Source organism: Typopeltis vanoorti, chromosome 9 (genome assembly GCF_054136105.1).
Source record: "Typopeltis vanoorti isolate ZY-2024b chromosome 9, IOZ_Tvanoo_1.0, whole genome shotgun sequence".
NCBI classification, from domain to species: domain Eukaryota; kingdom Metazoa; phylum Arthropoda; class Arachnida; order Uropygi; family Thelyphonidae; genus Typopeltis; species Typopeltis vanoorti.
The window spans coordinates 97,851,125-97,878,473 of record NC_143557.1 but is presented as its reverse complement, the minus strand read 5'-3'; the positions used below and the strand labels follow the sequence as shown (position 1 = coordinate 97,878,473).

The 27,349-nt window shown below is 36.5% G+C and overlaps 1 protein-coding gene across 5 annotated transcripts in view; it reads left to right on the top strand.

Moving 5' to 3' along the window:
• Positions 1–27,349, top strand: part of LOC150103285 (uncharacterized) — a 454,389-nt gene that overhangs the window by 193,927 nt on the left and 233,113 nt on the right. For all 5 annotated transcript variants that reach the window (XR_016548822.1, XM_090397913.1, XM_090397914.1 and 2 more), the window contains exons 11-12: positions 5,623–5,751; positions 22,578–22,841. Coding sequence is in view for 4 of the 5 variants with exons in the window: in XM_090397913.1 (XP_090254039.1) it covers positions 5,623–5,751; positions 22,578–22,841 (393 nt within the window). In the remaining variant the exon portion in view is untranslated. The remainder of the gene's footprint in view (positions 1–5,622; positions 5,752–22,577; positions 22,842–27,349) is intronic.

Genomic DNA, 27,349 nt, shown 5'->3' with positions numbered 1-27,349 from the left:
GCAGACTGCTGCATAAATTGGAGAAAATGGGTCTAGGCTATAGAATATTAGCATGGATAAGAGGGTGGTACCTGACTGACAGATATCAAAAAGTGGTATACAGGGAATGTGAGTCTGCAAGATTTAAGGTAACTAGTGGTGTACCACAAGGATCAGTGCTTGGTCCATCAATTTGTACATTAATGATATTGGGAAGGATTTGACAAGCGACATACAGCTATTTGCTGATGATGCAAAGATACGTAGGATAATCAGGAATGCTGCTGATATGCAGTACTTGCAGAATGATTTGAATAGGCTGGAATTGTGGACCTGGGAAAATGGGTGTCAGCTCAATGTCAGTAAATGTAAAGTCATTCACTTTGGCATGATTAGATATACAATGTCGTATTATATTGGTGGGATTAGGCTAGAAGAAACTGATGAGGCTAGAGATCTTGGGGCGTTAATAGATAGGAAGTTGAAGTTCGTGGGTCATGTGGCAAAGATTGCAAATACAACTCAAAAGATAATTGCAATGCTGAAATGAATGTTCACATGTAAAGATAAGGATGTTATTTTGCCTCTTTACAAGGCCTTGATAAGACCTCACTTGGACTATTGTGCACAGGTCTGATCTCCTGGTTTCTGTTGTGATTCTAATATATTGGAGAGAGTACAAAGGAAAGTGTTAAAATTGATATCAGGATTGTGGAAGACAAATTGAGAATTTGTAGACTGCAGACAGGAGAAAGAGGGAAGATATGATTGAGACTTACAAACTTCTGAAAGGGTCATACAGGAGGATTTCAATTGATGAAATTTTTCAATTTATGGAGGGTGGGGAAAGGACAAGAGGGCATTCTTGGAAGCTGAGAATGAAGGCCACTAAGAAGGGGGTGAGGACTAGGTTTTTCTATCGTAGTGGTGCGTGATTAGAATGGATTGCCATTGGATGTTGTGTGTGCAAGCAGTATGAATGAATTCAAGAATAAGTATTACAGCTGGTGTGTGTGTGTGTGTGTGTGTGTAGTATGTGGCCTCCCTTGATGAGTCTCTGACTCCCTGGAGGTCTCTCTTAATAATAATATACTTTTTAAGATCATCAAAGCTTAAAATAGCAATTGTTATTATTATTATCATTGTCAGACCTCCACAGATTCGAAAGTCTCATCACAGGAGGTCTGACTATTACTTACATACACATACACACAGTTCATCTTACTGTGCCTTAAATGCATTTACTGTCTCTGCACTTACCACACTCTCAGGCAATGCATTCCAGTCACTCATTGTCCACTCTCCATGTGAAAAACCTGCTCCTTATCCCTTTGCTCATACCCCCTTCTTATGCAGCTTCCAGTGATGAACTCTTGTTCTTCCCCCATCTTTCCCCATTCTATGTAAAATCTGTTCCACATTAATCTGATAATAACCTCCTATCAATTTACATGTCTCAGTCATATTCCCATGTCCTGTCTACCAGTCTTTGCAGATTGCATTTCTTCAATCTGTCTTTATACTCAGCATTCCAGACACCAGCAACCAACTAAATCAGTCATCTCTGGACTCATTCCAGCATCTCCTCATCCTTTTGAAAGCCAGATGACTAAATGTATGCACAATAATCCATGTGTGGCCTGATCAAAGCCTTATACAATGGAACCATAACATCCTTATTTTCTACTTGTCAGTTTGCTCTACATCATTTCTATAATTCACTCTGTTATCCCTACAGTTTTAGCAGTATGTCCCCAAAATTTTAAGTCCCTATCTACTGTCATTCCCAGAGCCCTCATTTCTTTTACCTCTTCTGAAATATTCACACCAATTATATACTGTGCATCCAATCTCTGATTCCAAAATTTAAAAACCGTATATTTTGCAACATTGAACTGGTAATCTCACTCACTTGTTCATCAATCAGTGCATTCATATCCTCTTGCAAAGCGACAGCATCCACTTTACTCTTCATAATTCCCCAACTTCACATCATCTGCAAAAAACTGCATATCACCATTCAGTCCTCTCCTAATATCATTAATATACAAATTAAACAACAATAGCCTCAAAAGAGACCCTTGGGGAACACCACTAGTGACTTTCCTCTTCTGATATATTGCTCCTCCAAAGACAACTGATGGACAGCCAGTCTCCAATCCAATGCATTAATCTACTATCTAACCCATCAAGACACAATGTTCCTTTAGCAAACTCATATTGACTATCAAAGAGAATGCAGCTGTTTTCAACCCAGTTCTTGAGTCATGGTCCTGCTAAACCTAACACTTTACCCACAGCATAGATCAGCCTATAATTTGAAGCCTTACTCCCTTACTTCCCCTTATAAAGTGGAACATTTTTGCCTTCATTTCACTGTTTTGGAACTTGATCCAGTACAATACTTAAAAAGGTATATAAAATTGTATATAAAAAGGTATATAAAATATAAAATCCTCTGGTTGTGTAATCCTCACTTCATATTATGCACCCCTTTAGTAGTTATCTACTGTGTACAGAAAAAAATGAGGATGGGCTGGCAATTTGGGACTTAGCTGACCAAATTGTACACTCTATTGGCTTAAACCACAAATACATATGATGGTACAACATAAAGAGATTTCATCCTAGCTGGGGTGTATCCCAGTTTAAATAAGGCCCCTGCTGTTTTCGTCAGGGAATCAGAGTGAACAGTGAAAAGTCTGATACTGAAACAAGATCCAACTCAACATCTAAAAGAAGAAAAATAAACCCAGCATCAGATCAACTGAAGATAAGCACTATCGATATAAGGAGTATTAAAGGAAAGGAAACTGAACTCATAGAAGAATTGGAAAAGAACCATGTGGACATAATTGGCATTACTGAGACATCAGATTCAATTTAAGACAAATAGTTGAGAAATTGTAAGAATATGACAAGGATCTGTGTTTAAGTTTTATAGATCTAGAAAAGACAGAACAATGCATAGTCTGTATTTAAGTTGTCAGTCAGCAATTAGAATTGAAGATATAATGGAAAATGGTTTGATGTAAAATCAGGGGTAAGACAAGGGTGTAAATTATCTCCACACTTATTCATCAGTATATGGATCACATTATGAAAGAAAGGGGCATTAGGTCAGAATTGGAGATGTCAAACTTAGCTTTGATTTATGCAGATGTTGTTCTCCACACATCCAGTGCAACTCTACAGGATTCTCTAAACTAAATTGAATAACAGCTGTAACAAATTTGACATGAAAATCAATAAAAAAGACCAAACCTATGAAAATAGACAGGATCATAGAAAACTTAAGCTGTATTCTGAATGGAGATCCTATACAACAAGTAAAATATTTCAGCTATTTAGGCACCATTTTTAGTGAAGATAGCAGGTTAAATCTGGAAATTGATAACAGAATAAGCAAAACTGGTATGGTGGATAGCCAGCTTCCATTTATATGGGAGAAGAGAGAAATTAACTAAAACATCAAAGTAGCGGTGTACAAGACAGTCTAATCTTTAGAGGTACCTGTGGCAAAATTAATAACTTAACAGGTATAAAACCAACAGTAATAAACTTTAATGAATTAAAGGTATAAATATTTCATACTGAAAGCAACAGTACATCATCAATGTAGAACAAACAGTTAAAGGAATGGAATACAAAGTACAGAACAGTCGGTGGATTACCAATTAAAATTGTCGCCGCGTGCCAGAAAATTACTATTAATAAAATATTATTAAATAATTCTTAAAAACTATTTCATTGAGGGTTGGATGAGATAAGAATCTCCCAAACTTGGGGGGAGAGAGAGTCATTTCGATTCAAATTAGGCCAATGTAAAAGGGCTTCGCAACTTTCTTTGAAAAGGCGTTCATGTTTAAACTTACATCTGTGGAGAAGAACAAGCTTTATCCTACTGGATATTATGTTTAGTATCAATACTATGTTGTGCTAGACCAGACTTATGAGGTTTCATGTATTCGATATAATACTGATGTTCCTTCATTCTTTTTTCCACAGAACGGCCTGTTTGTCCAAAGCATGATAAATTACATTCACACGGTATCTGGTAAACACCAGCTAATGATAGAGGTGCCAGTTTGTCATTTGTAGATGGCAACGAGTGAGAAATTTTGTTGATAGGAAAATATGTGGGAATAAGATGATACTTCTTCAAAATTCTGCCAATAGGGTCTGAGATGCCTAGGAGAACATAGTAGTCAATTATCTGTTGGATTTGATTAGGGTTGTAACCATATTGGTTGATTCTATTAACTTTTTATAGCAAAAAGTTCTTGTTGTAAGCTTAAGGGGGAGGAGCACACTTTTTGTGCCTCTATTAATTAAAGATTTGATAACACCGATTTTTTGAGAGGTGAGCAGACTTTTGATGAATGTATCTGCCAGTAAAGGTAGGTTTTCAATAGATACTTGTTGATAAAGTACCAGATGATGTACGTGTAAGGAGGATGTCCAAGAATGGTAAACTACCAGCCTTTCCTTTTTCCATGGTGAACTGAATGCATGGGTGAAGGCTATTTATCTGTTTTAGGAATGTAGTAAGTTCCTCTTCAGCATTTGGCCAAATAGCAAAGACATTATCGACATAACGAAACCAAAGAAAGGGTTGGGGATGAATGAATGAGAACAAGGTGTCTTCCAGATGTTTCAAAAAATAGTTTGCCAAAGGTGGAGATAGAGGGCTACCCATGGCAGTACCTTCAACTTGTTTGTAGATCTTGTTTTTTCCAGCTGAAATATCCTGAATGTATAACAAATTCAAAAATCTTTGCGATATCCGGAGGGTAATCATCATATAGTAAGTTGACAGTGTCAGCTAATGGAATATTGGTAAAAAGGGAAACAATATCAGAACTGACTAACAAGTCAGACTCTTTGATTTGAACATCCTTGATTTGTTCAAGATATTGTGTCAAATTTTTGATGAATGATCTAGAATGTCCAGTATGGGCAGTTAATGAACATGACAAAAATTTAGCAATTCGATAAGTGGGGGAGTCATTACAATTCATGATGGGTCTTACTGGATAACCTTCTTTATGGAATTTTGGAAGGCCATTCAGTTCACCACAGAAAAAGAAAAGGCTGGTAGTTTACCATTCTTGAACATCCTCCTTACACGCACATCGTCTGGTACTTTATCAACAAGTGGCTATCGAAAACCTACCTTTACTGGCAGATACATTCATCAAAAATCTGCTTTTGATGTCAGTTTGGTTGCTCTTTTGGGATGAAATGAAAAACCTGCTTTTCCAGCCTCCCACCATCAGAAAAGCCCTTTATAAAGATTTTTTGTATCCTAGATGGGTTTCAAACCCAGGTCTTTGCAACCAGAAGCATTGTTGATTACAACTGAGCTATGAAGGCTTCTCTACTTCTCCTGTTCTAATAATTTACCAGCATAAGGAAAGTTGGCCATAATCTTAACATCCCATTTTATTTTCATTTTTAAGAGGTACAATTATAACTTCGCTCCATTTAACTGAGATTCAGCATTTGTTAGTGAAATCTTATCATAAATACTACTAAGTATATATTGGTAATATTTAAGCATGGGGTTAATCAATTGTGATAAAGCTAGTTATTTCAGGATTACATATACATAATGTATCATTATGATAATTTCTTTTTAAGGATGGTTGGGGATCTGATGCTCGTCCACTACGTAAACCTGATTTTTATCTTAGCATGGAGGAGTTAGTGGAGCGCAGAAGACAAGACACTATGAGAGCACAAGGTTTAGAACTTGTTCGCATGATTAGGGTAAGTCTATATTGAATTTTAAGATGTTTTAATAATCTTTATATAAATTATATAGGAAAGAAAGTGTTTTATTCAGAATAACTATAACATGATTATGGAGTACATATAGACCAAGAGTAGGAAATTAGACTATAAAGTAGAGTGATACAAAAATGAAGCATTAAAAGATTTATCCTGTCAATATGTGGAATTACCGTGCTGGCAAGTATGACAAGCTTAGGAGATTGCTTGGATCAGTGGCATGGCATGGCATGTACAACTGTAAGGGCTGGATGTCGATAGAGCATGGGAAATGGTCAAGGAGCATTTACAGGAGGTTATAGCTGATTGTACACCTAGGGTCTGAATAGTAAAACAAGTAGGGGTTAAATGGATGAATAACACCATTAAGCTTGAGCTGCAAAAAAAGACACAACTGTGGAGGGAATTTAAAGAAAGGGGTGACCTGCAGGCACACGAACGGTATAAAGTGCAGGCCAGAAGGGTAACGAGTGTGGTAAAAAAAGCAAAAGCGGATTATGAAAGGAAACTAGCTATGCAAGCAAAAGAGAATCTCAAAGGTTCTTTCAATATGCTGCAAGCAAAAAAAAAACTGTACACGGCAAAATAATTTTAAGGAATGACGATTGTAAGGAGGTCACTGAATCAGTCAATATAGTGGAGTTACTGAGCGAGCACTTTGCAAAAGCATATCATCCAGGTGGTGATGTTGAAAAAATGAAGGAACCATTAGTTTATACAGGAATTGTGATGAATGAAGTGGAGGTGAATAGTCTATTACAGAACCTTAATGTGAATAAATCTGTGGATTGGATGGTATACCGGCACGGGTCTTGTGTGAAGCGGCTAAAGAATTATCAGTGCCCTTGACCATGTTGTTTAATCTGAGTCTCGGGTCTGGTTTAGTCCTGAAGGTGTGGAAAGAGGGGAAAATAGTTCCACTGCATAAAGGAGGATCCAAGACTACGGTTGCAAATTACCGACCGATCAGCACAGTTGTCAAGGTCTTGGAGAAAGTAGTCAAGGGAAAAATACAGGAATGGATTGATGAATATGCGATATTGTACGGGGGACAGCATGGCTTTGTGAAGGATAGATCATGCCTCAGTAACTTGCTCAAGTTTTATAACACAGTGACGGCTGAACTGGATAAGGGTATTGGGTTTACAGTAATACTGCTGGACCTGGCTAAGGCATTTGACAGGATACCACATGGAATTCTAATCCGTAAACTACAACATATGGGAATGGATATAGGGTTGGTGAGATGGATAGGTGGGTGGTTGATGGAGAGATATCAACCACCTAAACACAGGAGTAGAGATATCTACTCCCGAATAAAGATTTGGACTCTACTCCTGAATAGTTTATTCAGGAGTAGAGTCCAAAAGATGGCCTGTGATTAGTGGTGTGCTGCAGGGTTCTGTTCTTGGACCACTACTTTTCAGTTTGTTCATTAACGATATAGGGCAGGATCTAACAGGAACAGTTCATTTATTTGCTGATGATGCAAAATTGGGTACGGCAATAGTGAATACAGAAGATGTCAAAATCTTGCAGGACGACTTGGATAGATTAGAGTTCTGGGCTAAGGAGAATGGATGTCAATGTCAATTTAATGTGACAAAATGTAAGGTTATGCATTTTGGGGTGAAAAGATTAGCAGCAGTATACCACATTGGTGGAACTGTACTCCAGGAGATTAATGAGGCCAGGGGCTTGGGAGTGTTGGTGGATAGGGAGATGAAGTTTAGGGGGTACATTGCAAAAGTAGCTAAATCAGCTCATCAACTCACTTGGTTGTTGAAAAATACCTTGACGAGCAGAGACAAGCAAGTTATTGTACCTCTGTACTGAGCCTTGATAAGACCTCATCTAAACTACTGTGCCCAGATTTGGTCATCTAGGTTCCTTTTTGATGGGGAGGAGGTGGAGAGGATCCAGAGGCGAGTTACTAAGATGATAGCAAGTCTATGGAATGAACCATATGAGAACAGGTTGAAGATTTATTGGTTGCAGAAATTAGTTGATAGGCGGAAAAGGGGAGATATGATTGAGACATTCAAATTGCTAAAGGGTTTCTATAGGATTAATGCAGAGGATATTTTTGAGATCAGGACTGGTGGTGGGAGAACTAGGGGACACCTATGGAAGCTGGGCAAGAGTGTGGTTAGCAGGGGTATTAGAGCTGGGTTCTTTACTTTTAGAGTGGTAAATGAGTGGAATAAGCTGGCAGAGTCTGTTGTGGGTGCTATGACAGTGAGTGAGTTCAAGGCAAGGTATGATAGATACTGTGAGAATGTCATATAGTTGTGTGGACATGATGTTTAGGGCCTCCCTCAATGAGTCTAAGGACTCCCTGGAGTTGCCCGTAGTAATAGTATTAGTAATAATATTGTTGATTGAGTATTTAAGTAAAAAATAATATCCATAGTTAAGCCAATGCATATGTGTGTGCTTTGAAACAGAAGTAGTTTTATATAGCTTATTAGTAAACAGTGCTGCATATTCTCCAAGTTCGTTTAAAATGTTTTCATATAGCTTCTTTTGATATGTACTAAATTTATGTGTGTGTGTGTGTAATTTTCCAGTCATCCTCAGCATTACTTGTTAACATTAAAATCACAGTACAAAAATTCTCAAGCTAGTTATCAATCAATTTGTCATCAGGTGCTCCAGCTGTAAGTAAATTAGGCTAGAAACCATCTGTTTGTTGAATTAAGTTAAACCTCCCAAATTCAGTTTAATGAGAGAGAGAGAGAAAGAATATATAATTTTTGAGTGAATGAAAATGAACACAATAGTCTTCAGATTATGAGAGTTAACAAAAGAAGTATTAGAATGTTACTAGGGTCTGACTGTTATAAAATCTGTCTTCATTTTTTTTTTCTTTTTTTTTTTTAAAAGAAGTCTACGTTATGTATTACTAATTATTATGATCCAAACAAAAAAGAACAGAGAAATGATAGACTTTTATATTCACTTATATTTCTTTTATATTAAATAGACTTAAAATATTCATCTTCCTGATATCATGAAATAATCAAAAAACTAAAACCATATTGTCTGAATGCAAGATAACTTAAGGAGCTATCTTGAGAATACATTCTTCTTAAGATTGCAGCAACAAATTTCATGCAGAATATAGAGCTAAAGTTTAATGCTAATGGAACTAAGTATTCTAGCCACTTCAATGTGGAGTATGCCAAACTTCTGTACGGTGTGCTGTACATTATGAGATACTAGAACAATTTGATATAAAGTTATCTATTCTATGTACAATTGTGATTTTATTTCACATGTTAATTTGTTGTACTATGAGGGTGATCTGAAAAGTTATCGGCCTAACAATGAAAAAAACAAATTTATAATTTCAAGAAGAGGCTAAAGAATTGTCAGTACCCTTGACCATTTTGTTTAATTTGAGTCTCAGGTCTGGGTTAGTCCTGATGAGGTGGAAAAAGGGAAAAATAGTTCCACTGCATAAAGGAGGTTCAAAGACTGCTGTTATAAATTACCGACTCATCTGCATATCAGGAATTGTTGTCAAGGTCTTGGAGAAAATAGTCAAGAGGAAAATACAGGATTGGATAGATGAAAATGGGATACTGTATGGGGCACAGCATGGTTTTGTGAAGGGTAGATCATGCCTCACGTTTTATAACACAGTGACAGCTGAACTGGATAAGGGTAATGGGTTTACAGTGATTCTACTGCACCTTGCTAAGGCCTTTGACAGGATACCACATGGAATTCTAATCAGTAAACTGCAGCATATGGGGATGGATATAGGGTTGGTGAAATGGATAGGAGGGTGGTTGATGGAGATATATCAGAGAGTGGTTTATTCAGGAGTAGAGTCCAAAAGATGGCCTGTGACTAGTGGTATGCCGCAGGGTTCTGTTCTTGGACCACTACTGTTCAATTTGTTCATTAACGATATAAGAAAGGATATGAGAGGAAGTGTTCATTTGTTTGCCGATGATGCAAAGTTAGGCAGAGCAATAGTGAGTGCACAGGATGTCAAAATTTTGCAGGATGATTTGGATAGTTTGGAGGACTGGGCTAAGGAGAATGGATATCAATTTAATCTGGCAAAGTGTAATGTTATGCATTTTGGGGTGAAAAGATTAGCAGCAGTATATCACATTGGTGGAACCGTACTCCAGGAGATTGACGAGGCCAGGGATTTGGGAGTGCTGGTGGATAGGGAGTTGAAGTTTAGGGGGCACATCACAAACATGGCTAAATCAGCTCATCAAATCACTTGGTTGCTGAAAAATACTTTAACAAGCAGAGACGAACAAGTTATTGTTCCTCTGTATCAAACCTTGATAAGACCCCACTAGACTACTGTGCCCAGATATGAGCCAGAGCTTCTTCTTGATTGGGGAGGAGGTGGAGAGGATCCAGAGACGAGTGGCCAAGATGATAGTAGGTCTATGGAATGAACCTTATGAGAACATGTTGAAGATTTGTGGGTTGCAGAAATTGGTTGATAGGCAGAAAAGGGGTGATATGATTGAGACATTCAAATTACTGAAGGGTTTCTATAAGATTAATTCAGAAGATATTTTTGAGAATAGGACTGGTGGTGGGAGGACTAGGGGGCCATACATGGAAGCTGGGCAAGAGTGTGGTTAGCAAGGGTGTTATAGCTAGGTTTTTTTACTTGGAGAGTGGTGAATTAGTGGAATAAGCTGCCAGAGTCTGTTGTGGGTGCCATGACTGTGAATGAGTTCAAGGTGAGGTATGATAGATACTGTGTGAATGTCAAATAGTTGTTCTTGACATGATGTTAGGGCCTCCCTCGATGAGTCTGTTGACTCCTTGGAGTTGCCCGTAATAATAATAATTATTATTATTTTTATTTTTCAACGTAATCTCCCGTAAGACTAATACATTTATTCCAGCGATTGTCCAGCGCTATTATTCCATCCCTGTAGTTGTTCTCAGTAAGATCTGCAAAATACCCTTCTGCAGCTGCAATCACTCTTGATTCGAAGAAAAATGCTCACTAGCGAGTTAGAGTTTTAGTTTTGGGAAGAGATAGAAGTCCGAGGGAACCAAATCTGGGAAACAGGATGGACTTTCCAACAATTCATAGTGCAGATCCCTTAATTTTCTCATTACCAAAACACCTTTGTGGGCAGGTGCACTTTCCTGATGAAAGATGATTTTATTTCTTCTGCAAAATGAGTCTTTTCTCACGAATGTTTTCATGTAGTCTGGTTAAAAGATCGGAATAATATTCCCCAGTTATTGTTTTACCCTTTAGAAGATAATAAACAAAATGCCTTTAGCATCCCAAAGCACCGATGCAATGACCTTTCCTGCTGATGGAACCGACTTTGTCTTCTTTGGTGCTGAACAACCAGCTTCTGTTCCACTGTTTTGACTGCTGTTTGGATTCTGGTGTGTAATGGTGAATCCAAGTCTCATCCATAGTAATAAATTGACGTGCAAAATCAATTTTATTCTTGTTAAAACTGTTGTGAGCAAGCACGGCACCCATCTTGCACAAAACCTTTTCCTTTGCAATTCTTCATGCAAAATATATCTTACACATTCTTTTGAAATGCCTACAGCCTCAGCAATTTCACTTACTTTGACTCGCCATTCATGTCATCCAATACCATATCATGTACTTGATCAGTGATTTCTGGTGTTGTTACACTTTTTTGAACGTCCTTCACATGGATCACCTTTAAGCTGTACAGCCATGTTTAAACATGGCAGCCCATTTCTTAATTGTCGAAAACAAAGGAGAAGAGTGCCCATGAACTTTTATGAACTTCGAATGAATTTCTTTTGGCATTAAACCTTCTTTTACAAAGAATTTTATAACTGCACGATACTCAATTTTATCCATTCAAGGGATAGAAACAGCACTTTTGTTTCAGACAACTGTATAAAACAAACTACTTGATAGAATGACTTGAAATTTCACATGGATGCTTATGACAGATGTACCTACTTAGAAAAAAAAAATCTTGCCGATAGTGTTGCCATCTATGGTTGAGGCTGAGAACTTTTCAGAACACCCTCGTATTGTACAAAATGAGGACCCTTAATTTTGATATTAGATTGTGCTGGATTCCAAGCCACATTGGAATTAAAGGAAATGATATTGCTTTTTTCTTTTTTGCAGAAATGATATTGCAGATGCATCTGCTAGATTAACTCGTTCTTTTTCCATGTTCTGTTTGACAGTCTCTTATATAAACTTTAACTTATAAGATCAAAGCTAATTACCCAATGACAGTCTTCATGGCAAGAAGCACTGACAAACAAATTGCTTGAGATAAAGTACATATCAGCATAAATACAGAACAGATGAAGTTGTTTCTAGGCCCCACATAGGTCATCACTGTCATCTTAGACATTCTTATTTATTGAGGACTGACCCCAACTATGTGGGAAAATGAAACGCGCATCTGACCATTTGTCGTATTCTGGTGGAGCCAGCCAGCACTTCACACAAGAGAGAGGAATGAAATTTTGCTCAACTAGCTGAGTCATATATGCTGAGGCAGATGTTATCAGACTCATACAAATTACATGATGTTTTTAACTTTTTACTGAGAATTAATTTATTTAAAGACTTATTTAAACATCTATTTATTTGATTATGAATTCTATTTTTGTGTAGATACTGAATTGCTTAATTTATAATTTTTTTTTTAATTTGCTTTTTTTATACAGGACATATTATTTGCTAATTTATACCTTCTATATAGCTGTAACCTTGCTTTGATGCAGTATGACCTTTGCTGTCCTTGTTCCAGTAAATCATTAATCAATCAGTCAATCATTCGTACTCTTTCAATAATGTATATTTATATCATACTCTTTCCCCCTCCTCTCTTTTCTGCTTTTGGATCCTCTTTACCACTTTCCTCATCCCCAAGAAATCTAAGCAACCAGATCCGTACACATTAATCCAGGTATGGCTGGATTAATGTGTACAAATCTGGTCATCACTGTCATCATCTGGTCATCACTGGTTACTGAAGAATGTACTGATTAATCAATACATTCTTCAGTAACCAGATAACTCTGAGCTACTTTGGCTACTTTTACAATATGCCCTCTGAACATCAACTCCCTATCCACCAAATCTGTAGATTTTCCACCATTCCTGAATTTGCCTTTGACCAACTTCTTCAGTACCTTTATGATATCACTCCCAAAATACAAATCAGTCTGTAATTTACTACCTATGTCTTGGAGCTTCCATTATGTAGTGGAACTATTTTTTAAAGAGCTTAGTCAGAGATAATTCCAATTCCTTTGCACATTTTCTTAATACACAAGCCAATATTCCATGACTGTATTTGCATTAAGATTCAGAAATATCCAAAGCACCTACACTTCATCTCCCTCTATTCCTGCATCAGTTCCTGACATCTCTCTCTCTCTCTCTCTCTCTCTATCATTTCCACTACTGGATTATATACTCCTGTAGAGTGATCACTCAGCAGCTCAATTATTTCATCTGCTTTTGTCAACTTCCTGCCATCACATTTCAATTAAAATTTTCTTCCATAGTCATTTGTCCCTTTAATCTCCACGTAGGGAAAAGACCTCTTTTCGATTTCCTTTGGTCTGCTCAGCTGTTTCTCTTATAATGTTATTTTGCCTATCTTATCATGCTACTCGCCTTTCTTGCATGTGCGTTATACTGCCCAGGAGCTCACCTTTCTCTTCCTTTATATACCTTCTACAACATTGCCCCCCCCCCTCCCAGCTCTTGCATAATGATACTTATCTATATAACTCCTACGTGATTTTTTTCATCTTGACCGCTGGGTATACAATCTGATACTGATTCCTTAAAAAACCCTTTGAAGAAATCAGTATCAGATTGTATACCCATGCACTGCTAACCTTTTTCCCTTAAGGTAGACTTCACAGGTTGTCATAATCACCTGCCCTGTAATTCCATGTGCACCCCTCCCTGCAAGTTAAAGACTGCATGATCACTCTCCACTCAGAGGCAGTCCATCTGCTTTGCTTGTGGTTAGATCCTAAGATACTGTCACCAGATCCAGCACTCTCAAACTCCAGGTCTCTCCATTACATGCACTTTCAAGTAATTAACTCTTAGTAGGTGCATAAATTCCACTTCCATCCTTCCATGTGATCTCTCTCTCTCCTTTCAGTCTATGTCCTCTTAGTTGAGGCCGAAATAATAATTACTCTGCCTGTGCTTGTTGCACTAATTTGTTGATACATGCCATTTATATCTTCCCTTGCATGCCTGGCCTACAGTAGCAACCAACCAAATATATATTTTTCTATTGGTTTCTATCTCATACCAGATAGTTTCAAACTAACCTTCCACATATCTGTTGACCTACTTTTTGACTGACTCACTTGAAGATGATACATCCTAAAAAAAATTTTTACATGCAATATTGTAGTAATTGTAGTAAACTTCAGATATAGTTGGTATGGGAATCATTATAGTAATTCATAAGTAGCATCTGTATGATTTTGCTGCTCTTCATATCATCATGAATATCAGAATTGAATCATCATCATCAAATTCTTGATATGTATCCTCCAGGGGGGGGGGTATAGAAAGTTATGGCATTACAATATGAAAAGCTTACATTATTACTAACTTTGTATTGACAGATTTTTCCCAAATTAATCGAATTTTTACTGGGACTCCAATATTGCCATATCATATTTTAACTGAATTAATCCACCATAATCTTGCTCTGCCTATGGATCGTTTTCCTGACATCATACACCTGCTTTGCTAATCCTTCCTCTCCCATTCCTGAATTTAGGAATCAGAATTTAGAATTAATATATTCCTGAATGATAACAGTGTCAAGTTTCTTTCTAATATCTTAATTTTTAATATGATTTTGCCATCAATACCAACTGTTTACTTCCCTATTTTTTTTTTTTTTTAGAACTATGTGGTCTCTAGTCTTTGATCAGCTGTTTTACATATCTTAGATCCATAACTTAAAATAAACAAAAACTGTCTTAGTATTTTGACTAATCTCTCTCTCTTACTTATTTCACATAAATTTATTCAGTTAATTTCTTACCATACCATCAATTCCCATATTTAATTTGCCATCTTCACTAAAAAACAAAAAAATTACCCCTGAATATTTGAAATGTTTTACACGTTCTGTAGATTCTCCATTCAGAATGCAGCTGATATATTCAGTATTCCTGAGTATTTTCCCTACTCTTCATTTTTTAACTGCTGATTTTCATGCCAAATTTGCTACAACATCAGTTTAATTAACTAGTTTGCATGCTTGTACTGTATTTTTTTAGGAGTAGAGTATAATATCATCTGCATAAAATAAAGAGCTGAGATTAACATCTCCAATTTTGATATCAGGACTTATTCCAATTTCCTTCATATAACACTATACATATAGATGATGATTAACTGCAGAGTAGGGTTCATCTTTGTCTTACACATGACTTCCTATCAAACTATCATCTTGTATCTTCTTCAATTCTAACTGCTGCATTACATTGTATTGCTCAACATAATGTATCATTTAAACTGTATAATTATTATATGTATAGTTCATACAGCACATTGATCCTCTATCAGGCAATGAATTCCAAGGTCCAACCACCCACCATGCAAAAAAAACAAACTTACTTCTCAACTGCTATACACCAGCTCCTTTTACAACTTCCAGTAACTACTGTATCAAATATTTCTCCTATGTCAATTGAGTAAATATGTCTAAACTGTTCAAATGTGTCAGTCATGTCACTCCTTTGTCTTCCATCAACCAAACTCTGTAGTTTGCATTTCCTCAGATTATCCTCATAACATCATAGAGTCCTGATAGCAGTTTGGTTATTCTCATCTGTACCCTCTGCATGGTTAACTTATCCTCTTCAAATCCCAGTGACCAGATCTAAGCACAGTAATCTAGATGTGGCCTGACCATGATTTTATAAAATGGAATCACAACTCTTAGTGTGATTTTGGGTTACCTTCTCCACCTTTCCAATACGCTGTTTGGAAAGAAGTCAGTGGACATCCCCCATGGGCAAAGTGCATCTTGCCATGTAACAAGTCACATGTTTGTAGCCAGTATAAATTGGAGGAATATGATACTCCCAAGTCAGTGCAACTGTATCTGAGTGAAATGGCTGCAAGAAGGGAACTGACAGAGTTTGAAAGAGGCATTGTGATAGGAGACATGTTGTAGGCCTATTGTTCAGCAAATTTTTGACAGATTGGCCATTCCAGTCAACAATCAGTGATACCATACTGAGATGGAAGTGCAGGGAGTCAACTGCAAGTGCCACCCACAGTGGATGACCCACCACACTCACCAAATGTGATTGCAGGGTGCTCTGAAGGATGATATATAAAAAAATGGCATTCATCGACTGACACATTGAATGCAGAACTCTGGGCATTGACTGGAACATAAATCTGAATAAAGACATTCAGAACTGAGGCTCACAATATGGATGGTAGGACCACAATATGCAAACCCACATTACCTGAATCAACATGTAGCATCATCTTCAGTGCTGCAAAGAGGAGCATGTACAGTGGAATGTGGAAGCTTGGAAAGCTGTATTATGGATCGATGATGCTCTTATCCAAATGTCTTCCTCTCTTCTACAATTTTTCTTAACTACTTCTCAAGTATACTTGCATCAAACTTGCCTGGAATGCTTGGTAAGAAAAGTTCTGTGTAATAGTTTTATTTCCCTTTTTATAGATGGGTTTACTATGGAAAAACTCCATTTAGAATTTGATCCACTGCCCATATTTTTTGAATTATGCATATTTCAGCATTTCTAATTGAATATCATCTACTCTAGCTGCCATCCCCATTCAGATTTTTTTATAGCTTTTGTTTCTACCTCAGTTGATGTGTACTTCTTACTGCATTCTATTTGAATATTGTCTACCATCATTCTGTCATTTTTATTTCATTTAGCAATCTATCAAAGTAAATACTCCAAGCATCGGTTAGGATATCTTCATTTTTTTTAATGCCACATTTTTCATCTTTGATTACTCTATTTGTAAGCTTTTTTTTTTTTTTTAGTTAGCCTCTAGTACATGTTGCCAAATTTGTGATTATTTTGCAACAGTATATCGCCCATGTCGAGATAATGCAGTAATAAAAGAGACAAGGGCTGATATGGAAATAGAGATAGATTAACTGGAAATGCATAGGATATTACAGAACCTTGATGTGAATATAGCTGTAAGATTAAATAGTATATCAACGAGTATTTGTGAGAAGGTGTTAGAGAAGTGCTAGTGATTTTGACCTCCATCGTTTAATTTAAATCTCAGCTCTGGGTTGAAAAGAGGGGAGAAATGTTCAGTTGCATGAAGGAGCAAGTTTCAAGATTGAGGTAGCAAGTTATTGACTGATTAGCATCGCAAGAGTGGTGGTTAAGGTATTGGAGAAGTTGGTTAAGGGAAAAATCCAAAAATCCAGGGGGAGCATGGTTTTGTGAAGGGTAAATGGTTATGTCTCAGCTTACTTTTTATAATAAGGTTAAGCTGAGTTGGATAAAGTCAGTGACTACCAGATAATTATGCATATTTCAGTATTTCTGATTGAAAATCATCGTTGATTACTAGACTTTGCAAAGACTTTGGTTAAGGGAAAAATCCAGGGGGAAGCATGGTTTTGTGAAGGGTAAATGGTCATGCCTCAGCTTACTTTTTATAATAAGATTGAGCTCAGCTTATAATAAGCTGAGTTGGATAAAGTCAATGACTACCAGGTAATTATGCATATTTCAGTATTTCTGATTGAATATCATTGTTGAATACTAGACTTTGCAAAGACTTTTGACAAAGATACTGCATGGAATTTTGATACGTAAATTTCAACTAATTGGGATGGATATGAAGTTGGTAATATGGATGAGAGGGCAGCTGATGGAGAAATACCACACAGTGGGTTTACTCAGGAGTAGAAACCAGTAGAAGACCTTGACTCTGTACTTGGGCCACTACTGTTTAATTTGTACACTAATGCTATAGGAAATTATCTGAGGGGAAATATTCAGTTGTTTGCCAATGATGCAAGATTGTGTAGAATAGTGTTAAGAAGATTATTTGAAATTTTGCAGAATGATTTATGGCATAGGCGATATGGCCACAGGAGAACAGATATCAGTTTAATGTGGCGAAGTGTAAGGTTATGTATTTTGAGATGAAAAGATTACTAGCTGTGTACCACATTAATGGAACTGTACTCTAGGAAATTGATGAAGCCAAAGATATTTAGGGACATTGGTGGTTAGGGAGTTGAAATTTAGATAGCATATTGCAAAAGTGGCAAAAACAGCTCATAGGATTAATTGGTTATTGAAGATTGCAATAAGGAAATTATCATTCTTCTTTATAAGGCTTATATGTATCTAGATTATTTGCACGTCTAGTTACTTTGGTTTCTTAGGGATAAGAAAGTGTTTATTTTTATTTTTTATTTCGATTCCATACACAAGAGGTCAAGAGACCTATAAGCGCATCAGTTTCGTGTGTGTAGGGTGCAGATGAGGACTGAGATAGAAGTATATTGCTTTTTTTTTTGTTGTAATTGTTTGGGAATACTTTATTCATGAAGAAGACTGTTCCAGAGAAGAGAGGTGGATGGAATAAAACAGGAAGAGGATTAGCAGGTTTGATGTGTTTGCAGTTACACAGTAAAAGGATGCTGGGCAGCTGCTGTTCTTGTATTAACAGGTGCAATTGAAAGTTAAGGAAAGATAGCTGTTAATTCACTGGAGCAGTGACCATGGAAGTACTTCTAGAATAGACACAGTACTGAAACACTGCATCTGTGAGATAGAGATTGAAGTGAATCTATAAGAGAGGGATCATCAGTGAGGCCTATTTTCTCACCTCTGGACAGCATCAAGGATTTTAAGCGAAGTTTTAGGTGCATCATCCCAAACATGTGAGCAGTATTCTAAACATGTGCAGATTTGAGATTTGTATATAGTTAGGAGTTGGTTGAGTGTAAAATAGCCTTGTGAAAGAAAGAGAATGCCTGGTTTCTTGGATGCTGAGGAGGCTATTGATGTGATGGGTTTATGCCAGGAGAGACTGGAAGTAAATGTTAGTCCAAGCAGAGAGAGAGAGAGAGATCTGATCTTGTCTGGTGATTTGTGTGTTACTAAAGGTAAGGGTAGATGAGTTGAGGTCTCTTTTCTGAGAGGAAAGGCAAGACTGTGTTTTAGTGGCATTGAACATGACAAGGTTGTCCTCACTCCATTGAAGATTAGTAAGAAGCCAATGTTTAAGGCACTGGTTGTAGATGATCTGTTGCCTGGGACGTCAGAGTACTGCATGGTTTGTTGAATGAGTAGGATAAGTGGAGAGTACTATGATCAGCAAAGCTGTGGATAGGATTAATGGTGATTGCGAGTAGGTCATTTATGAAGAAGAGAGTAGGTGATAGGGCAGAGCCTTGAGGCACTCAAGCATCAATAGTGAAGCTCAAAAAGAGGGAGCCATCTATCATGACTCACAAAGAATGAATAGAATGAAAGCTGGCTACCTAATTACAGAGGGTGGCAGGGAGATCAAAGGATGATAATTTGTTAAGTAGGCTACGATGCCACATGCAATCAAAGGCTTTGGAAATGTCAAGGGCAAGAGCACAAAGTTTCTCCAAACATTTCCATGACACATGTCCAGTGGTGAGTGATATAAGCTAAGAGGTCAGCTGTGGATCTTTTGATTGGTAGAATTCATACTGGTGGTCACTGGTTAATTGGCAGGCTTCTAAGTAGTGGAGAAGTTGGCTATGCTGTTGATTACTTTCTCCATTATTTTGCAGAACAGTGAGGTAATGGCAATTGGTTAGTAGTTTGATGATTGATTTCCATCACTCTTTTTTTTTTAGGAATAGGATGATGGGTATGAAATTGTTTCCATGCATTGGGATAAATAGGTTTGATTTGATTTTTTTATTTTTATGGCACAAAGACATACTGCACCAGGATATGGGTTATAGAAGTATATATGGTAAATGGCTAGTAGGACAATCACAAACATCCATGCCCTTGGTGGGATTCGAACTTGCAGCCTCTTGGCTGGAGAGTGGATACACTAACCACTCGCCCAACCAGGCTGGTAGGATAAATAGGTGGAGAGGATTCAGAAGCAAGTGACCAAAATGTTGGCTGGCTTATAGAATGCTCCTTATAAGGATAGATTGAAGATTGTTTTTTAAGAGATACTTGTGCCATGAGAGATTTCTTGAATTAGCACAAAAAATAGTATTACTTATCCCTTGTGTTTTTTTGTGTTCAGGTTGAAGATTTGTGGTTTTAAGAAATTGGTTCATAGGCAGAAAAGGGACATTATGATAGATTACAAATTACTGAAAGATTTTTATAGGATTGATATATAGAGAAAATTTTTCAGTGCAGATATGGGAGCAAACTAGTGGTCATTCTTGAAAATTAGTATGAGAATGTATTTAGCAAGGGTGTGAGAACTAGATTTTTTGCTTGGAGAGTGGTGAAATTACAGGATGTTATATTAATGAATGAGTTCAAAGCAAAGTATGATGGATATCATGCAGATGTTGGTTAGCGCATGGCATAATGTGTCGTTCCTCCCTTGATAAGTCTGTGGACTGAATATTTATCTTCTGTATTCTTTTCAAAGTTTTCTTATTACTTTTGTCTAGCTACTTTTACACTGTGCTTCCTGAGCCCACCATGGAGTTCCCAGTTTTCTATCCTTGCAAATAACCACCACATGCATCCTGTCTAAATCAGTCAATGTTTTCTTCACAGTTTGCCACTGAGTCTCCAAGGTTTGTTTCTTGTTTTCAAAATCTTTCATTTTTTTTTCCCAATAATATTCATATGTTAAAGGCTACAGTTCACCTCTGAAAATTGTTTATTGATCAATGTTGATTTTTTAAAAACTTTTGTGTGTGTGTGTGTGTGTGTGTGTGTGTGTGTGTGTGTGTGTGTGTGTGTGTGTGTGTGTGTGTGTGTGTGTGTGTGTGTGTGTGTGCAGTACCGTCGACAGAGTGTAGCATAGAAGCAGCCTGCCTCACAGTGCCGATTAATTAAAGGCACTCATTTAGCCATATTGCAGTAGGTGACATATTAGGACAAGATATTTTACATCTGATGTAGATGCAATAGATTTATTTGAAAAATTAAAAATTCTCTCAAAAATAATACAAGAGAAAAGTGGTCTTCACCATATTTTATCACACACACACACACACACACACACATATATATAACAAAATCTTGTAGAAATTTATCCCAGCGTAACCACCGCCCTAAGGATATTGTTAACAATTCCTGTTAGTGTAACAAGTGCAGAAAAAAGTTTTTCCAATCTTGAACTGATTAAAAATTATTTGTGAACAGCAATGACCCAAGAAAGATTGATTGGTCTAGCAACTATATCGATAGAGGCAGACATATCTTATAATTTAAATTTAGAAGAGCTTATAAACAGTTTTATTGTGCAATATCCTCATAGAGCAAATATTTAATTAATATTATTATATAATTGTTTTGCATTAATGTTTCTCTTGTAATAAAAACAAAATAACAATTGGAGATTTTTTTATATTTATGTCTTATAATCCATCAGGGGTGATATTTAATTGTTTGCCTCAGGGTGCAATTTAATCTGGCGACGGCCCTGTATATATGTTTTTTAAATATGATATTCATTTTTATCCCCCCCCCCCAAAAAAAATAGTGATTACTTCCTGTTTTAAATACTTCATATACTCTTGTGTCCTGAACCAGCATGAAGATGTTGCTATTTACAATAACATAGTCAGTGAGACTTCTTATTTCTTCTGTCTTACCACCATGTGAATTATGCATATCCAACACATGATCTAACATTCATGTTGAATCAAGGTTGAATTAGATATATCATGACAATGATGACTAATTGCATATTGTGAACAGAAGTCCAGCAACTACTTACTATTGTTATTAGCTTTGCAATTTTCCCAGCACATTTCTGTATGTTTATTATTCCTTTTCCACTCTACTATTTAGATTGTTAACAAAGACTAACTGCTGCATTCTCTAAATACTTGAAAAATTGCTCTGCTTCTTCCTTAGTACAACCTCTGAGATCCTAGGCAGAAAAAAAGTCTAATTCTCTGTTTTCATTTTTGTCTACATCAAGTAGATAATCTTCATGTTTACTGTTGAATAGTATAGCTACTCCTTTCTTTCCCTGATCATTATTACTTGAATATAACATACTTGTAGTTATTATTATTTTTCTATATGGCTCCCACCCACAAAAGGTTTTTCTGTAAACCTATAGTATATTAGTACCCATGGGTGGACTAAGAATTTTTTTTCTATTTTTATCAATTTTATATATTTTTTGTATTTTTTATTTACTTTGTACATAATCTGGAAATCATGCTCTAGAGACCAAACATGGATCTTTTTTCAAGCTACTTGAGGCTTCCATTAAGCAAGGTGGGTGATCTTAAACCTGTTGATGAAATTCATTTACCACCTAAAGACAATCACAAGCATCCATGCCCACAGTAGGATTTGAATTGTGGCCTATTTGTTGGTTGGAGAGCAGATATGCTAACCACTCTGCCAATTATGTCATTGTGGTACTTCTCAAATTATTTTTTGTTTATATTTCTTATGTCCATTCTGCTTGAATTCTACTGATGTCAAGTTTGAGGTTGAGTCAAAATTACATTATAATTAAATGTGAAATATTTGTATTTGAATTATATTTTGATTATTTTATTTATGAAACTAATCTGATTATATTTGAATCTAGTTTTTATTTATTACGTAAAATCTAGGAAGCAGAACAACTAGGATTTACAGCTGATGACATACAGGTAGCTCTCAACAATTGTGGTAAACAAAATCCAGTTGATTGGCTTCAAGAGAACTGGAAACCAATGATCGAAACAGTAATTACTTTAGCCACTAATTATGGGCATGACAAAGTCGAAAACGATATTGGAATTATATCCAGCGATGAAGCAAGAGATGCATTACGTCTCCATAAAGGCAATATCTGGGCATCTGTGACAGAATGTGTGGAGAGTAGGCAGAGGAAGGTAAATTTAGAAATTTTGTACAAAATTCACATTAAATATAACAAGAGGTAGAACTTAAAACTTTTAACACTTAATATATTATTTTCTAGACACAAAATATATATCGAGTTTGACAAATACTTAAGTGAATAAATAACTTCTGAAATTATCATATCTGCTATTACCTTTGGATTCTTACATGGTGCTATATTTAAAGTTTTAAAGCATTCAGGCAAAACAAGTACTTTCACCAAAATCATATGATTATAGAGTAAAAATTCATGAAAATTTGCTGCATTTTTATTATTTTTTTTTTGCTGTTATTTCAGTTTATCATCATTGTAAAAAATTAGTAAAAATTCCTATTACTGTTGATATTACTTTGTATAATGAAATCTATTATTACACTTAAAAGGACTGGGGAAAAGTGAATATCAGTATGCATCCTAAGACTTAATGGTATTTTAACACAGTCCTGAATTTAGAATAAAATAAATAGTGTCACTTTTGTGACTTAATTGTTCTAGAAAAATTGTTGTTAATTGAATTGTCAGCCTGGTTGGCTGAGTGGTTAGCATATCTGCTCTCCAACCAAAAGGCTGCAGGTTCGAATCCTGCCGTGGGCTTGGATGTTTGTGATTGTCTGTGAAAATACTGGTGGGCGGTAGATGGCGTTGGTGTGGATGATGATGATGGTAGTTGTGGTTCGTTGTAGTTGGTGGATTGAGTGGTGGAGACAGAGAGTTGTAGAGTTTAGGTGCCCTTCCTCGATGAATCTTTGGACTCCTTGGAGGTGTCATGTAATAATAATGATAATAATTGAACCATCTGTAAATTGACAAACCCCAAACTGTAAAACACTAAATTTGCATAGGCTGAGTGTCATGAATCAAGTTTACATTGTTTTTTACAAGTTCAGATTGCTTGAAAATGCAATTTGAACTATATAATCCACACCAGAAATGGCATTTAAATTAATGAAATAATGAACAAACATATTTATTTAATCATACAAAAAGTGAGTATGTTATAGGAGTTACTGTTTAGAGTTTCTTAAAAACAAAATCTACTACCTAGTTTCTTTTCAACTTTTTTTTCCTCAATAAATTTCACTATAGCATCAAAAACAACTGAATTTTTCTGAGTGGAGCCTTTTAATAGCTTCTAAGTTTTTGGAATATAAAGGGAAGGAATAGAATTAAGTATTTTAATATCATCTTCAGTAGTTGCTTGCTCTGCCATTGATTTCAGCATGAGGGATTTCATATGATGGAGTGGTGTGTGTGTGCGTGTGTGTGTGTGTGTGTGTGTGTGTGTGTGTGTGTGTGTGTGTGTGTGTGTGTGTGTGTGTGTGCGTGCGTGCGTGCATGTTCTATATACTAATTACCAAGAGCGAATGGTTTATGGTATGAAAGTAAGAGTGTCAGAAATGTTTCATGTTGCAAGTGCAAGAAATGTGAGCCATGCAGAAAATGAGAGAATCAAGCAACTAGTATTAATGGTATAATGCAAGATAGTGAAACTGTTATAGAGAATGTGCAAGGAGTGAACAATAGTGTGCAAAATATGAATGAGAGCATGAAAGAAGTGGTGGAAGGTAATGTGGATAATGAAGTCACTATCAAGAGTGAAACAACATGCTTACATGGCATTTTTCACAAGGTAGAGCATGAGCCAGAGAGACTGAAGAAATTTTTGTCATGTGGTCCATCAGGAAGGAGAATAAAGGAAAAAGTGAATGAGAAAAGTATGGAAATGTAATAAAACTGGGAGTAATGGGAAGGTATTGTATGGAAATTCGATCATAAGAGGTATACTTAATGAGGAAGTGACAAAAGCATGTTTCCCGGACATGAAGATCAGTGATGTTAGTTTGCTGAGGGAAGGAAATGGACCTCTTCCTTTTCCTTCCCTCAGCAAACTAATATCACTGTAAACTAACAACACCAAAAAGTAACTTGTAAGAATAAACAAGAGAAAGAGCCTAAACAGATAATTTTTTAAGCAGTTCTATGATAAGGGGAGTACTTCACAAAAGCACTGCAAAATCTTGTTCCCTGGTACGAAAATTAATAATATTAGTAATGCTTTTAGACCAACATTCCAACATTTGGTTGGAACCAATAACCTGAGAGGTGAAAAATATTGTATATGAAAGAATTATTGGAAGAAGGTGAAGTTTGCAAGTCTGCAGCCACACTATGATAGAGGCAAACTGAGGAGGATGATAATAGTTAATGAATCAACATGCAAGTTATACAGAAAGAATGATGTAGAGTTTGATGGACATAAAGATTTGTACAATGCTAATGAACCGTACTTAAATGGATTTGGTGTTAGAGTGAGAGTGTGGAAGCACAAAGTTAGAAAAACTAATGCAGATCTAGTCTCTCAAACAAAAATATTGAATAAGGTAGTTAAATAAGGATGTAAAAGTGGTTGTAGGCCTACAGGGATGTTGCCGTTTCTACATACTAACATTGCAAATATCAGGAGCAAGAGGGAGGACTTTGTGTATTGGTCAGTGCAACCTCGCAAATTACATGTTTTAGTGAGACTTGGCTAACAGCAGATGTAGTTACAGTGATAAAATGTGAGAGATTTAGTATTTTCGGGGAGGATAAAGTACACAAGATGGGGGGGGGGGAGGCATACTGTTGATGATAGCAAATGAACTGCAGCCAGCAAGAGTAGAAGTCAGTCATGCAGATGGTAGTTTTTTTTTGAGTCAATCTGCTGTGAGATTGAGGCCAATAGGACAAAATTTAAAATTGGTTGCTGCTATAGGACAGAGGATGCTAGGGATGATGTGGAAGATCATGAGCAGATTAGTACAGTGAGTGCAGGATGAGTAATTATTATGGGGGACTTCAACTTCAGAGACATAGATTGGAAGGAGGAAAGATCATATAGCAGGAAAGAAATGGAATTTATACACTTACTGAGAGATAATTACTTGTAGCAGAATGTGACAGAGGGCACTTGGGGTATAAGAGTATTGGATCTTGTTATAAGATTTGAAGACCTTTTCATAACTAAGGTGGCTATTGCCTCTGATTGGGGAAATGATTATGCAGTCTTGACTTGGGAGATTGTAAACATGAGGAATATTCTATCAAGAAGGAGTATTTGTGGAACTATAAGGCAGGTGATTATGATATGCTTAGGAAGAAACTTAAATCTGTACCATAATATAACGATCTGCAAGGGCAGAATGTTCATAGTGCATAAGACATAGTCAAGGGTTGGAGGAAGCAATATCACACAGTATACACAAAGTCAGGAGGGTAAATCGGGCAGGAGTTAAGCTCCTGTCCAATAACCTCTGTAATCCTCATTACCTCAAACTCTTCATAACAGACACTCCTGATATCACTTTGAGCACTCATCTTTGGACCCTCTAGTGTTTCTACATCATAATAAAAACTAGGTGACCAAATTGAGCACAATAGTCCATGTGTTGTCTGTGTACTTTTTTATCATATCAGCAATATGATGTGCAGTCTTTGCAACACTTGTTGTGGGCTCTCGGAACTGTCTACCATCACTCCAAGATCTCAAATCTCATCCACTTCCTGAAGTACAGCTCCACCAATACAGTACGTAGCCTTATATCTCTGTATCCCAAAGGGTAACACCCCTTGCATTTATTAATATTAAAACTATATCTCCACTCATTTGTCCAAGATAAAAGTCTATTCAAATATTCCTGTAGAGAATTAACATCAGCACTACTCCTGAGAATTGTACCTAACTTTGCATAAGTGGCAGCCATTTGAAGACCCTCAGTCAATTTACGTGAAATATCATTAACAAATAAGATAAACAGTAGGAAGGGCCCCGAGAACAGAACCATAAGATACACCACTGGTCACCTTCCCTTTCTGAGACACTGCTCCATCACGGACAACTTGTTGGTATCTTTCGGAAAACCAGTGGCACTGCTAAAAGTTGCCTTCTAAGTTTGTCATAATCACTTGCTTTGTAGTTCCACATAAACCCTTTCTTGACTGAAATTTCCACATGTTGAGCAATCTATCAGTTCAAGACATAGGATTAAAAGAGCCATCCATAACTAAGTGATAACATTACTTCTAATTGGTGAAAGTGACCATGCAGTCTTGACTTGCTCTGGGTGATTGTAAAACATGAGGAATATTCTATCAAGAAGGGGTGTTTGCGGAACTATAAGGCAGGGGATTATGATATGCTTAGGAAGATCAGATCATAAATCTATTTCTTTCTGATGCCATTTCTGTTCAAACAAATTTGTGTGAGTATCCTCAGCTTTGGCAAGAAATAAAATTACCACCCATTGCTTTTCCTTCTTCATATTTAGTCGAGAAAAGATTCAGTGTCGTGTTGCAGTTGTTAGCTAAACAGTGAAATAGATTGCAAATAAGTGAAAGAGGAGATTTGAGACTTCGTTTGTCGAACATTGAACCTGATATTGAAAAATTAGCAGGATCTCATCAGGCTCAGGGAAGTCATTAATGATTGGCTTATTAAATACAGTAATTTTACATCTT